This window comes from Drosophila mauritiana, chromosome 2R (genome assembly GCF_004382145.1).
Source record: "Drosophila mauritiana strain mau12 chromosome 2R, ASM438214v1, whole genome shotgun sequence".
Taxonomy (NCBI): domain Eukaryota; kingdom Metazoa; phylum Arthropoda; class Insecta; order Diptera; family Drosophilidae; genus Drosophila; species Drosophila mauritiana.
In genome coordinates, this window is record NC_046668.1 from 14,921,363 (window position 1) to 14,934,755 (window position 13,393).

At 43.2% G+C, this 13,393-nt stretch overlaps 2 protein-coding genes across 6 annotated transcripts in view; both read left to right on the forward strand.

Annotated features, from left to right (window-relative positions):
- LOC117135944 (semaphorin-2A) overlaps positions 1 to 3,636 on the forward strand; it is a 29,035-nt gene extending 25,399 nt beyond the window's left edge. For all 5 annotated transcript variants that reach the window (XM_033296530.1, XM_033296529.1, XM_033296528.1 and 2 more), the window contains 7 exons: positions 40 to 396; positions 932 to 1,160; positions 1,422 to 1,758; positions 1,928 to 2,091; positions 2,155 to 2,307; positions 2,512 to 2,620; positions 3,037 to 3,636. In XM_033296530.1, the coding sequence (XP_033152421.1) occupies positions 40 to 396; positions 932 to 1,160; positions 1,422 to 1,758; positions 1,928 to 2,091; positions 2,155 to 2,307; positions 2,512 to 2,620; positions 3,037 to 3,108 (1,421 nt within the window). In that variant the 3' untranslated portion in view covers positions 3,109 to 3,636. The remainder of the gene's footprint in view (positions 1 to 39; positions 397 to 931; positions 1,161 to 1,421; positions 1,759 to 1,927; positions 2,092 to 2,154; positions 2,308 to 2,511; positions 2,621 to 3,036) is intronic.
- A 1,931-nt stretch (positions 3,637 to 5,567) lies between these two features.
- Positions 5,568 to 7,596, forward strand: LOC117137846 (cytosol aminopeptidase). The gene has a single exon (XM_033299548.1). The coding sequence runs from the start codon at positions 5,789 to 5,791 to the stop codon at positions 7,367 to 7,369; it is 1,581 nt and encodes a 526-aa protein (XP_033155439.1). The 5' UTR covers positions 5,568 to 5,788; the 3' UTR covers positions 7,370 to 7,596.
- The last annotated feature ends 5,797 nt before the right edge of the window (positions 7,597 to 13,393 follow it).

Here is a 13,393-nt window from a genome sequence, read left to right on the forward strand (position 1 = left end):
ATCTTACTAACGTTTAATTTTCTCTTTTCCAATTCACAGAACCAAACTTTGTCGGCTCCTTCGACATTGGGGAGTACGTGTACTTCTTTTTCCGTGAAACCGCCGTGGAATACATCAACTGCGGCAAGGCTGTCTATTCGCGCATCGCACGGGTGTGCAAGAAGGATGTGGGTGGAAAGAACCTGCTGGCCCACAACTGGGCCACCTACCTGAAGGCCAGACTCAACTGCAGCATCTCCGGCGAATTTCCGTTCTATTTCAACGAGATCCAATCGGTCTACCAGCTGCCCTCCGATAAGAGTCGATTCTTCGCCACATTCACGACGAGCACTAATGGCCTGATTGGATCTGCCGTATGCAGTTTCCACATTAACGAGATTCAGGCTGCCTTCAATGGTAAGCCCACCGCCTTTCGGGGCGATCCGCACATCCCGTTGACATGCAATTTTCTGTGCTTGTCCATTGTCCCCCAAGTGGATTGGGTGGCACTGACTTGAAATTGGAAACGGAAACGGAAACGAAAATGGAAATGGCGCATGCAACTTATTGGCAAATTTTATTTGCAATCTATACATTTGTTTTATCCATTCGATAGCACCGCTACCCCACTGTGTGTGTTGAGTGTTTTGTAATTTCAGTCCAGTTCAGTTCAGTTCAGTTGGGTTCCGTTCGATTCGTTGCCGTGCGCAACATAAATCGCATTAGAAAATCCATTTGAATGGATTATGGCCACACACTCACACACTTGGTGGCTCTTTTTATTTTCCACTGGCTGACAGCTTAGAGGAGAACCAGCTGACACCTTTGGTCGTAGATTTAAGTCTTCAATTGCAGCTCAGCACTCCGAGCTTGATAAACTTTTTTCCATTCCCTGCCATCTCATATGAGCAATTGTTTTTGTGCTCTTTTACTTTTTATCCCGCGCGCGCAGGCAAATTCAAGGAGCAATCTTCATCGAATTCCGCATGGCTGCCGGTGCTTAACTCCCGGGTGCCGGAACCACGGCCGGGTACATGCGTCAACGATACATCAAACCTGCCCGATACCGTACTGAATTTCATCAGATCCCATCCACTTATGGACAAAGCCGTAAATCACGAGCACAACAATCCAGTCTATTATAAAAGGGATTTGGTCTTCACCAAGCTCGTCGTTGACAAGTGAGTTGGAAACAAATATATATTTCCTATTTGCAGGTGCGATACTTGACTGTTTGTATTACTAGTTTAATCCGTTCGTTATTCAGAAATGTAATCGAGTAAAATATAAGAACAATTTGGTGAATTATTAGCCAATTTAAATCAAGCTCATGTAAGCTCATTAAAATAATGCCTTTAAAATGAATGAATCACGTAATACGCTTTAAAAGTATAAAGTTAATTCTATGTACTCATATGCCTATTAAAACATCCTTATTTCAGAATCCGCATTGACATCCTCAATCAGGAATACATTGTGTACTATGTGGGCACCAATCTGGGTCGCATTTATAAAATCGTGCAGTATTACCGCAACGGCGAGTCGCTGTCCAAGCTGCTGGATATCTTCGAGGTGGCTCCGAACGAGGCCATCCAAGTGATGGAAATCAGCCAGACACGTAAGAGCCTCTACATTGGCACCGATCATCGCATCAAGCAAATCGACCTGGCCATGTGCAATCGCCGTTACGACAACTGCTTCCGCTGCGTCCGTGATCCCTACTGCGGCTGGGATAAGGAGGCCAATACGTGCCGACCATACGAGCTGGATTTACTGCAGGTGGGTGATTTAAAGCCAGCATATATACTAAATTCATGAAGCGAGTGGCTTCCTTATCATCCTAATACCAACTATGAAACGAATTGCCACAAACCCATCTCCTTATTATTTCAATTGACTCAAAATCAAAGCGAAAACGGATTGATTAATTTCACTTTTCATTCTGCAGGATGTGGCCAATGAAACGAGCGACATTTGCGATTCGAGTGTGCTGAAAAAGAAGATTGTGGTGACCTATGGCCAGAGTGTTCATCTGGGCTGTTTCGTCAAAATCCCCGAAGTGCTGAAGAATGAGCAAGTGACCTGGTATCATCATTCCAAGGACAAGGGACGGTGAGTGGAATATATAATTTGCTTTGATTCACCGACAACCAATCGAATGGATTTCTTTCGTAGCTACGAGATACGTTACTCGCCGACCAAATACATTGAGACCACCGAACGTGGCCTGGTTGTGGTTTCCGTGAACGAAGCGGATGGTGGTCGGTACGATTGCCATTTGGGGGGCTCGCTTTTGTGCAGCTACAACATTACGGTGGATGCCCACAGGTAAGCCAATAGACTCTGTCGATATTAAAAGCCTAACTCACAAGCACCACAATATATTACTCAAAGGCTTTGCGGCATTTTCTAGCAAGAAATACAAGTTTAACACATTTTGCCTTATCGATTAGCATAGTGTGAACCCATATACAACTCAATTACATTTAGATAATAATATCTAACAAACATTGTTTTCTATTTTTGGAACAGATGCACTCCGCCGAACAAGAGTAATGACTATCAGAAAATCTACTCGGACTGGTGCCACGAGTTCGAGAAGTACAAAACAGCAATGAAGTCCTGGGAAAAGAAGCAAGCGGTAAGTGATAATGAGGACCAACGCCCTTGGGGGTGGATTTGTGGTAAAATGAGGTTGGTGGAATGGTCGTGCTTGGTGGTTCCGGTGGGCCCGAGGGCAGACACACACCATAATAAACGATTTGAATGGCAATTATTTTAATAGCCTTCGAGCTGGGCGGCTGTCCAGGCTGACACCGCAGCGTCAAATCAAAGGGAAAATAATAATAAAAGCGGTGTAAGGTAGTTAAGTTGTCATTATCCAAGCACCCCACCTGTGGTGTGACCCAAATGCAAGGTAATTGCCCACCCGGGTGGGAGATGCAATGGAAATGTAATTAAAATGCAATCACTTTCGGCTGTGTATCTGTACCTTCGCAATCATATTTACTAATTGTGTGTGTCTTATGTTCATTTTTTCTTATTATTCGTTTCCAGCAATGCTCGACACGGCAGAACTTCAGCAGCAATCAGCATCCGAATGAGATTTTCCGCAAGCCCAATGTCTGATATCACGAAGAGAGTATCGCCCTAAAAATGCCGTCATCGTCGTCCAATCAGTTTTAGTTAATCGAAAGCGAAGAGGATAATAACAGTGCGGATTAGAAAGCCCAGCCCTGGGGATCGGACGAGAAGAACTCATTATAATCATTATTATCAGCGACATCATCATAGACATACTTTCTTCAGCAATGAACAGAAAACTCTTCCTAAAGGATTATGCATTTACCGAGGCATTTACAATGCATCCATTGACTTAGACTTAGACATTAGGGTATTATCGCATGACACAGCTCCTCCCATACGGTGCAATTCACCCACTTAAATCGATTCACATAAAATACGATAACAAAAGCCACAACCCATAGTTAGTTACGACAATTGAACAATGGAGATACTTAAACAACTGCCGCAGAATCGCACATTCATATCGTTATTTGAATCTAGACTTTGATCAGTTTCAGCATAACAACGTACGAGTAAATATACTTATATCCAAACTTTGAACTTTCAAGGCTTACATATAAATATGGCAAACTAAATGTAATCGAAGAAGCAATGTGATGTTAAGTTTTGATAAATTTATTAACAGCCTAACTACATAATCGCGATGAACTCGGTTTGAATGTACTATAGCGACACAATAATAAAGATTGTACACACATGCATGCACACCATACTGATATATGAATCAGCCCCAAATCGAATCTAATTCTAAAAGTTACAGGAGCGATCCTTAGATAAACCTCAATCACAAGCAATACTCGCCTAACGTGCATCTACATAAATAACTCGAATCGGTCCATAGCTTATATACTACACGATATCTAACAGTGTTCAGTTATATCTTATATGTAATGTGTACTTCAAATGCCAGTTTATATTGTAAAACCCATTCCCATCTTGCCCACAAAAAACGAATTTCGATTATGATTTTTAGTGACTTGCACTCTCTTCACACTAAATGTACTTAAGGTAATTTGCAAAAACCTTTAGTTCTTAAGCGTTTAGTTATAATAAAATGAGACAAAAACCATTTTAATAAAAAATATCTAAAATTAAAAACGAATTTGTGTGTTATATGTTTCATGAAGTTATTATACAATAAATGTTATTATTGGTTTGAGAATCCTTATGTAAGAACATGGAATACAGCCCTGCAAACACTTGGCAATAATAGAATGTGTATCAAAGGTGTGAGGAAGACCTGTCCAAATAATAATTTCAATTTCATTGCATCTCTCAGCTTATCTCTGAACACATTGCATAATTCCAACCGAGTGCGCAAAGACAAATGTTAATTTTAAATCAAATACTTTGAACTATTCAACTTGGACAAATATTTTATAACGAGGAAACCCAAGCCGGACATCGGCCAAAGTTAGCCACCCCGTCTGTGTGTGTGTGTGAGGGAGTATCTGTGTGTTGTTGGAGACAAAGTTTGTCGTGCCTGGGACTTCGGCCTTTCGGTCAGGTCAAGCGCAAAGGCGAGAAATAACCAAATTTCCAATTTGGTTTTCGGGCTGTGTGTTTGCCGACCCTTCGGTTCACCTTGCTCAAAGCCAAAAGGCAAACATTTGAGCTGAGTGTGTGTGTGAGTGGCTGGGAAAAGATTTGCATATTTCTGCGACACCGGGGCAACATTAAATTGAATTCCATATTCAAATAGTCGGGAGATAAGCGTGAGCATACTTTCCAATTATAGATGGCCCGCCCGCAGACAAATAGAATTAAAGTGCAACATTTTTGCATAATAATATCTTGGTTGTAAAATGCGCCTGCTGTTCGCACCTTAATTAGTTATGCAGCACCAAAAATTAAGCTTAATTAGCGTTGACTCACTGGTTTGGAAAATTAATTATTTCCACTCGCCGTTATTATTATCGCTGTGCACTTGGCCGAAGCATCAGGGGCTCAGCTTCCGCCCTGGACCCGCTTGTTGACTACTTAATTGAAATTCATATGATTTTTTTCCTTTGCACTCTCCACTTTTGTCATTATCATTTAAATAGCGTTGAGGGTGCTATAATCCTGGCCAGAATGCTGGGCCGGGTGGGTCTGACGTTGACAGGATTCCTTGCGAGGCTCAAGCTCGCAGCTTTGGGTCCGTTGTTTAAATGAAATTAATGCATATTAGTGGGCTGCGGTTGAGCCATTGTAAGGCGACTTAAAAACTAAATTATATTATCACAACTTAACTATTATCCTTGTGCGCCCAAACCCTTCATAATAAATACGACTAATTCTTAAGAAATTGAAACAACTTTTATTTTAATTCAATACAAAGGGTTTGGTGGTAATAATACAAAAGAAATTCATTATATAACTGAATTTTCAAAGCCTGCTCATTCGCAAATATATCTTTTGTACGAATAATACCCGAAAAAAGTACAGATCTAGGTAATCCATGAAATCCGACTGACAGGCTGTGATTCGAGTCACTAGCTCGGTGCCAGGAAAAGTTCAGTTTACTTTAGCATTTCGTACGGGTCACAGATCAGCTGGCAATAGAAATACGAAACAAAATTCTCAGTGTTAACAAAAAAAATTGTGGAAAAATACGCGTGACCAAATTTTAGAGTTACGTGGCTCGGTGACCAACTAATTAATATTATAGAAACATTGTTAGTTGAACAAAATTAGCTATTCGTGTTCATTGTAATTCTCAATTTGATATTGATATTGAAAAATGCCTTCGTACAAGAACATGTCCTTGGTGCGCGCTGGCCTGCGTTTGGTGCCCCAAAATCGTTCTGGACAATCTGTGATACCGTCATATCGCCGCTATGCGACATCCTGCAAGAGTCCCAAGGGCGTTGTGGTTGGTGTTTACTCCAAGGATGGCGACAAGCCACCAAAGACCACCGCAAATGCAGTGTCCTTGGATGATGCTCTGGGTGGCAAGTTGTTAACCCTGATCCGTGAACGTGGAATGGACGGAACACCCGGAAAGGGTCTGCTCTTCAGTGGCTTCGAGGGTGAATACCAGGCGGTAGCCGTTGTCGGAGTTGGCAAACAGGGAGCAGCCTACAATGAAAACGAGGAACTGGACGAGGGCATGGAGAATGTGCGAGTGGCAGCGGGCACTGGAGCCCGAGCCCTGCAGCTCCAGGGCATGTATGAGGTGCACGTGGATGCCATGGACTATCCGGAGCAGGCGGCCGAGGGAGCCGCGCTGGCCGTGTGGCGCTACAATGCCAACAAGAGGAAGAAGAATCGCATTCAGACCCCCAAGCTCGATATGTACGGCAAGGGCGACCGGGATGCCTGGGTGCGTGGTCTGTTCAAGGCGGAATCCCAGAATCTGGCCAGACGGTTGTCCGACACGCCTGCCAACATGATGACGCCCTCGATATTCGCACAGGCCGCCGTGGATGCCTTGTGCCCGTGCGGCGTTTCCGTGGAGGTGCGCTCCATGGACTGGATCGAGGACATGAACCTCAACTCCTTCCTGATGATCGCCAAGGGATCGTGTGAGCCGCCCCTCCTGCTGGAGTGCAGCTACTGCGGCACCACGCCCGAGGATCGTCCCGTTCTGCTGCTCGGCCAGGGTCTGACCTTCCACAGTGGTGGCTTGTGCCTGAAGCCCAAGACGGGTATGGACCAGTACCGCGGCGCCATGGCCGGAGCTGCTGTTTGTGTGGGTGTTCTCCGTGCCGCCGCCGCCCTATCGCTCCCGATGAACATCACGGCCGTGATGCCGCTCTGCGAGCACATGCCCTCTGGAATGGCCGTCAAGTGCGGCGATGTGGTGACCCTGCTCAATGGCACCACAATGGGCATCAAGAATGTGGACAAAGCACCGGTGGTGCAGCTGGCCGACCCGCTGCTTTACGCCCAGGCCACGTACAAGCCCAAACTGGTCATCGATATCGGAACCGTGGCCATGGGCGTTAACTATGGCCTTGGCGGCGGTGCCAGTGGCTTGTGGACCACCTCCAAGTCTGTGTGGCAAAACTTCCGCAAGTCCGGTGGTCTGACTGGCGATCGCGTCTGGCGGTTCCCCCTGTTCAAGTACTACAAGCAGATCGTGAACAAGAACATCACCTATGATCTGTGCAACACCGGCCGAGGTCCTGCCAGTTCCTGCCTGGCGGCTGCCATCCTTCACACCCTGGTTCCGTGCGCGGAATGGGCCCATCTGGACATCCGCGGCACCGGCATGACTACCACAATCAACCCCAGGCCCTACCTCCTCAAGGGCTCGATGACCGGACGCCCGACGCGCACTGTTATCCAGTTCATGTACCAGATGGCCTGCTCCAGCTAGTAGAGTCCATGCCATGTAGATACCTTTCTTGTGGGCCTCCATGTTGGCCCATGTATTCGATATTTGATTCTTTGGTACAGTGTTTGCACAGAAAAACATCCTGGTCTGGAGAAGCCATCCTCGTAAAGGTGCACTTTAATATCGTTGGCAATAAATTGTATAAATTATGAGAATTTCAAGTTGGAACCAAATTGTATTGATGTTTTTGGAAAATTAGCTATTATACATAGTACCAAATTTTAGCAAAATTGTAATATATTCACCGATTAAAAGTATTCAATCAAGCAAAATATGCAAACTTGAGTAATTTCACCTTGGTTTTGAGCTACCACCTTTGGAACCGACCTGTCGAATCAAAATTTGATTTTCAATCGTATAAATATGGCCTGATTTTCCAACTCGATTGATGGCAGCATTGCGGATTTTCCTGGCTTTGATGTGCGATGTGATTATGTTGACTATAAAATATTTACCTTTTGGCTGGAGTGACGGGAAAATTGCCTTTGATGTCTGAGGTGTGCGGTGGGGATGCCAATCAATGGAATTCGGCAAATGGCATTATGAGGTTGACTTGATTGTCCACATATACTTATTCATACTCCTACGAATGCAGGACGCACTTACTTACGTGCCAGCATTTATCCGGCAGAATGTTATGGCTAATTGCAAACGGAGCACGAAATGGCAAATGTCTCTCTCAATATTTAATTGGTCCCTGCCAGGCTTAGATGCTCAACTGCGTCCATTTCGTCCTGCCAAGGACCAGGTGAGCATGAGCATTTGACTGCAAGCCATGTAACTGCAGTTGGCAAATGTTGGCTAAACGATGCTGTTTTATGTGTGTGTGTGTGCCTTTGACTCGGATTGTTTGCGGGCGTTTGGCCAGTCAAATTTAATTTTGCCCTCTCGAATGCGAAATGGCATACTTCTGGATTATATATTACACACACAAACACACATACAGTGTCCCTGGGGCCTCGGTTCAGACCCTTAGCACTGCACTTAACGCATACAGCTGCGCACAATGTCCTATTTGCCCAAGGATTTGAGAACCCAGCCACCCACCCACCTGCCACCAGCTGCTTGGCCCTTCTTCTTGCCATTTATTACCTTGATTAGCTAATGCTAATTTGGGGATTTGCAATTTCCTCTGCTTGTTTATTTATGCCTCGGCTTGTATTTGTGTGTATTTCAAGTTGTAATACCGAAACTCGATTGAATTCCGTGTTCAGTTAGGTGGGCAAATATTTTATAAAATCTGTGGATACGCAAAACATTAAGCAGATAAATTATTATGAAATTATTGTATGAATTAATTTGAGTTATTGAATTTGCAATTTATTAAACTAATTTCAAATGATTTTGAACAAAAAGGTTACACGTGTAATGACTTTAACAAAGTATTTATAAATTGCATTTGAAATGCAAACTAACATTTCATGCCAAAAGTATTTGTTTTAAGCTAATCAGAGGCCATTTGATTTCGCAACTCCCCCATGAAAACAAAAGCCATTCACAACCATCCACCTCCAAGTCCCAGATGGCCAGATTGCCCTCAGCTGAACCCATTGACATTGGCCATTATCGGGAGCAGAATAAAAAAAAATTAAAAAACATAAACGTCTCATTTGAACACAGAATGGCAATTTGCTCAAGACAACACAGAAAAGGCTGCCCCCGTGGGCGGCTGGGGGTTAAGTGGGCGGGGCCAGGACTTGGACACGGACTAAGGAAATGCACGGATTTTATTGCTTATTTGTTAAATGGCTCGAAAAAGTTAATCAAGCGTGATTTTGATACGCCCCAGAGATAACGAATTATCCTAGGTGGAGGGACCTTACCCCCTGCATACACATACATATATGCATTTGGCTTTGTCTGTATTGCTGTTCGTTTGTTTGTGTGTGTGCGTTTTCCTGCACTGCTATTGTTTTTATTGGTAATTTGGGTACAGAAATTTTCAAATTTCACCGCCTGACTTTGAAGAACATAAAAAAGAAATCCCCAGTTCAGACATATCGTCAACGGCACCTGGCGTTTGTCGTTTTATGAATTAATAAAGACGTCAGGTCGGTGAAAAGTCGCTGTACCACATAGTCCTATACCCCTTAAACACCCGGAACTCGAAAACATAATGCGAGTGGGATAATACAAGCCGTCTTGTAGCTTATTAAACGTATTTTTACAGCATGCTTTGCAGGAATTCTCACTTTATATGCAAACATGTGAAACACTATAAACAAAGGACCCCAATTTGCACACGCACACACATACGCACCGTTGCCCCCCACGAAACTCACACATACGCAGCTGTTGTGGGGCAAAATTCGCTTTCTATTAAATTTTACAGTAAACTGAATTTACGCCCGCTGAACCGGGGGGGCGTGGCTGGGGCGGAAAAGCTGGAAAAGCAGCAGCACTTTTCTCATATAAACACAAAATTGCAGAAAATGGCGACACCTGCTGTTGCAAATTAGAAAAATAAGATGTTTCATAAAAATGAAATGTCAGTTTTGGGGGAAGCTAAGGCAAAATAAAAGTGGGGAAAACCGAGGCCCAGCACAGCAGGAAAATCATCAACAACAACAGGTGACAGGGTGGGGAAAGTGTGTTACCGAAACTCACGCAAATATGCCGTATTCTAATTGAACACTCGGAACAAATTGAAGGCCATACTTGCTAATATTACAAAAAAATTAGTTGATATAAAGCTAAGAAAGTGGGGATATGTATGTTTTGTTGGAGTTTTTTAATATTTTAATTATAATAAACATTAATGGGTAATATTTACGTAGTATTGTTTTTCTTCAATGTTTCTTATGTGTTTGCCAAATTCTGGATTTTAAGTTAAGATTTTACTTCTGTGCAACATCAAGAGTAAAATTTCCAAAACCTTACAAAACCTCACCCCGAGATGATGGGGCCAGTTTTCTTATGACTTATGCCTATACAAATTTATGGGGGGATAGCTACCATTTGAAGGTAACACGTCTCTTATCACACACTTTGCTCACAGCGATTGGGCACAAAAGTCATTTAAAGTTTGCCAAACAGTTCGATGCTGCAACAGTGGCGGGAAAATGCTGGAGAAACGGCAGCAGAAGCCGTAAACAAACACAGGGCCAAAAGGAAACAAATCTAATAAAATCAGCAGATGATGGTCATTAGACCGAAAAGTAATTTCATTTATTCGCAAACTCGATTTGTTGCTTTGTAGCACGAAGTGCGCACGAGTGCTGCTCCTGTTTCTGTTTCTGCTTCAGTTTCAGTTTGCCTTCTGTCCCGGCCAAGGACTCCGGCTGGAGTGTCCTGCAATGGCCAAGATAAAGGTCAGGGGATCCCGTTCCCGGCGGCCAGGGGAGTATTAGTCGGCTAAGCAAGGCAAATCAAAGCAGCGAAGCGTTCAACCAGCGTCGCGCATAAAAACCAAAAAGAAACAACAACAAACTGGCAAAACGAAGCACAAACAATGGCTGCAGCCAAAAGCAGACAATGTGAAAAATCACCGGCACTGAAAAAAAATATGTATATTAAGGTGTATTCCTAAGTGCTAGATGCCTGAAAACTTGAAAAGATTTAATTCCAATACCACAGAAATTGTATATGTTATTCCAAAATTAATTAAGCACAATCAACGAAAATAAAATATACAGTAACAGAAAAGTTATCCCAAAACCTATATTTTAAATAATTGCACTAACTATTTCTCTTATCCTTATTTCAAACCAGTTATATATATTTACCTAAATTGCCTTTTAATCAATCTTGCTCCATATAAAAGCCCCAAAAAGTATGCTATACATTTTTTGATTTGTATTTTACGCATGTATCGCGATGAGCCAAGAACTTCTTGTATAAAAACATTTCTTGAGGCACCTACAAAATATAATTCCCATCCGAGAAAGCTTACACCTGTGTACAATTTTATGCAGCAAAGATCACTAATTTTTTTCGGTGCACTCGAATGGCTGTAAAGGGGAGCCCCAAAAGCAATAAGAAAATGTGCTGCGCTCTTATAGATTTCTTAAACAAATTCCGAAGATGCGTCGTTAAAATTTGGCCGCCACTAAAAGCACAAACGGATTAGGAAGCCCATCAGGAGCCGAGACGGAGTATCCTGCGCGGATTGCCTTACCGTTGGGGTCATAAAAGTGTTTTTGGGGGCCCGCACACACAGACACACACAGACACACTCGCACCTGTAATAATGGCGAAACAATAAAATTTGCCGGCGGAAAAGTTTTTCGCTTCGAAATTTCAATGGCAAAATCAAATGGACAAAATGTAAATGAAAATGCTTTTAAAATGAAATTTAGCGTTACCCAAGCGCTTCATTGTTGCGCAGCATGGACCGCGTTTCCTGTCTCTGTCTTTCGCCATCGCTCTGCACTGCTCTCTCCCTCGCCCGTGCAAAACGAATGGCATTTGGAGCGGCACCTAAACGGAAATGAAATTAAGCACAAAATGTGCCATTTGCCAGCTGGCAGTTGTTGTTGCTCGCCCCTGTTTCAGTTTCAGCCATTACTTTCGCCCGGCCAGCAGTAATTGAAAAGTTGGTAGGAGCCACTCGAAGCGGAGGCCCAAATCCAGAGGACTCCCATGTTTGCCCTTCAGGCTCTCGGATTTTCCTTGGTCCAAGCTGATTTGTGGAATGCCATTAAGCCTTTAGTCCGTTTGTTAAGAAGATGGTGTCAGATATCAGTAAACTGGAAATTAGTCAAATGCAAGTGTAAGCTAAACTTGGCTTATCTATGTCGAGCTAAAAGCGATATAAGAAACTTGATCTATAACATCTATATATCTTCTTAAACTACCCATAACAAACACTAGATTACCTTTAACTGGAAAATACCTCCAGTTATTAAGGTTTTCCCACACATCTAGATACTCAAAATACTCTGTGTACTCATAGTGTCTGTGTTATCTCACACTTTCAGTTATCACGAATGTGGCAAATAGTCAGACACTTATGTTGGTCTACGAGTGCGATGGCCAAAAGGATCGCTCACAGCCTGCCACGCCCACTCGGCCAGCTGGTACTAGATGTTCGTACATCTCGGGGCATATGGTACTTCATAATTTTGATGGTCCAACGGAAAAGTTTACTTTCCATCTCCACTTTTCCTGCGGTCAGTGGACGACGAACTTCGGTGCTATAAAATGTGGCAAAGTGAACGTCTATTTGTCAGAGTTTTTATACACTTAGACCGAGTTTACTGTGCGCTGCCTTTTGCTTACATTATTTGATTAGCAATATTTAATCAAATTGTCATAGTTAGACAAACGTCCATATGTCCCCCGGATTGCGGCATCATAATTCCTGAGCAAACTTACGATGAAGTTAGATAATGAGGGAATCCCGGACAATAAGAGGAACTTTATGCTAACTTTGGCAAACTCTCCGACTTGCCATCAATTCATCGGTGCGATGGGGAATAGAACGTAATTGCATTGGCCGCATGAAAGGAAATCATTAATGACATACCGCCGCGCTGGTCGAGGGGGTGGTGAGAATGGGCGGGGTTGGTGTAAGTCGTCCTTGCAACGCATTTTATGAACAATTCACGCTTTTCCTACCGAGAAGAGAACAAAGTTTAGTCGGTTGGAAGTGCAAGTGCAAGGAGGAAATTAAGCTGAACAATAAATTTTCTTCGGCAAGTGCAGCGCCAGCATCCGCCCAACTTGGCCGCCCCCTCACCCCCTCCCCCCTCTGACTATCCACCGCCCGCGCTCTTATTAGCAGCGTTCTTGTTTGCCTTTTTCCATTTTTTGCTTGGTCCTTTTTTCGCGCTCTTGTTGTGGTTATGCTTGCACTGCTTGGCCCTGTGTAGGCAGCTACACTGAGAAAAACTTATGATTATGTTATTGGAAAAAAATAAACTTCAAGAAATGCCTGGAAAACAAATGATACCGTTCTAAAGTCAAGTGAAGCTCACCGTAGTATATGATGTAATCCTAAAAGCTATCTTTCATAGTTCAAATATGTTTTTTAATGTAAATTGAGCCATTGAAGCACAGGACCAA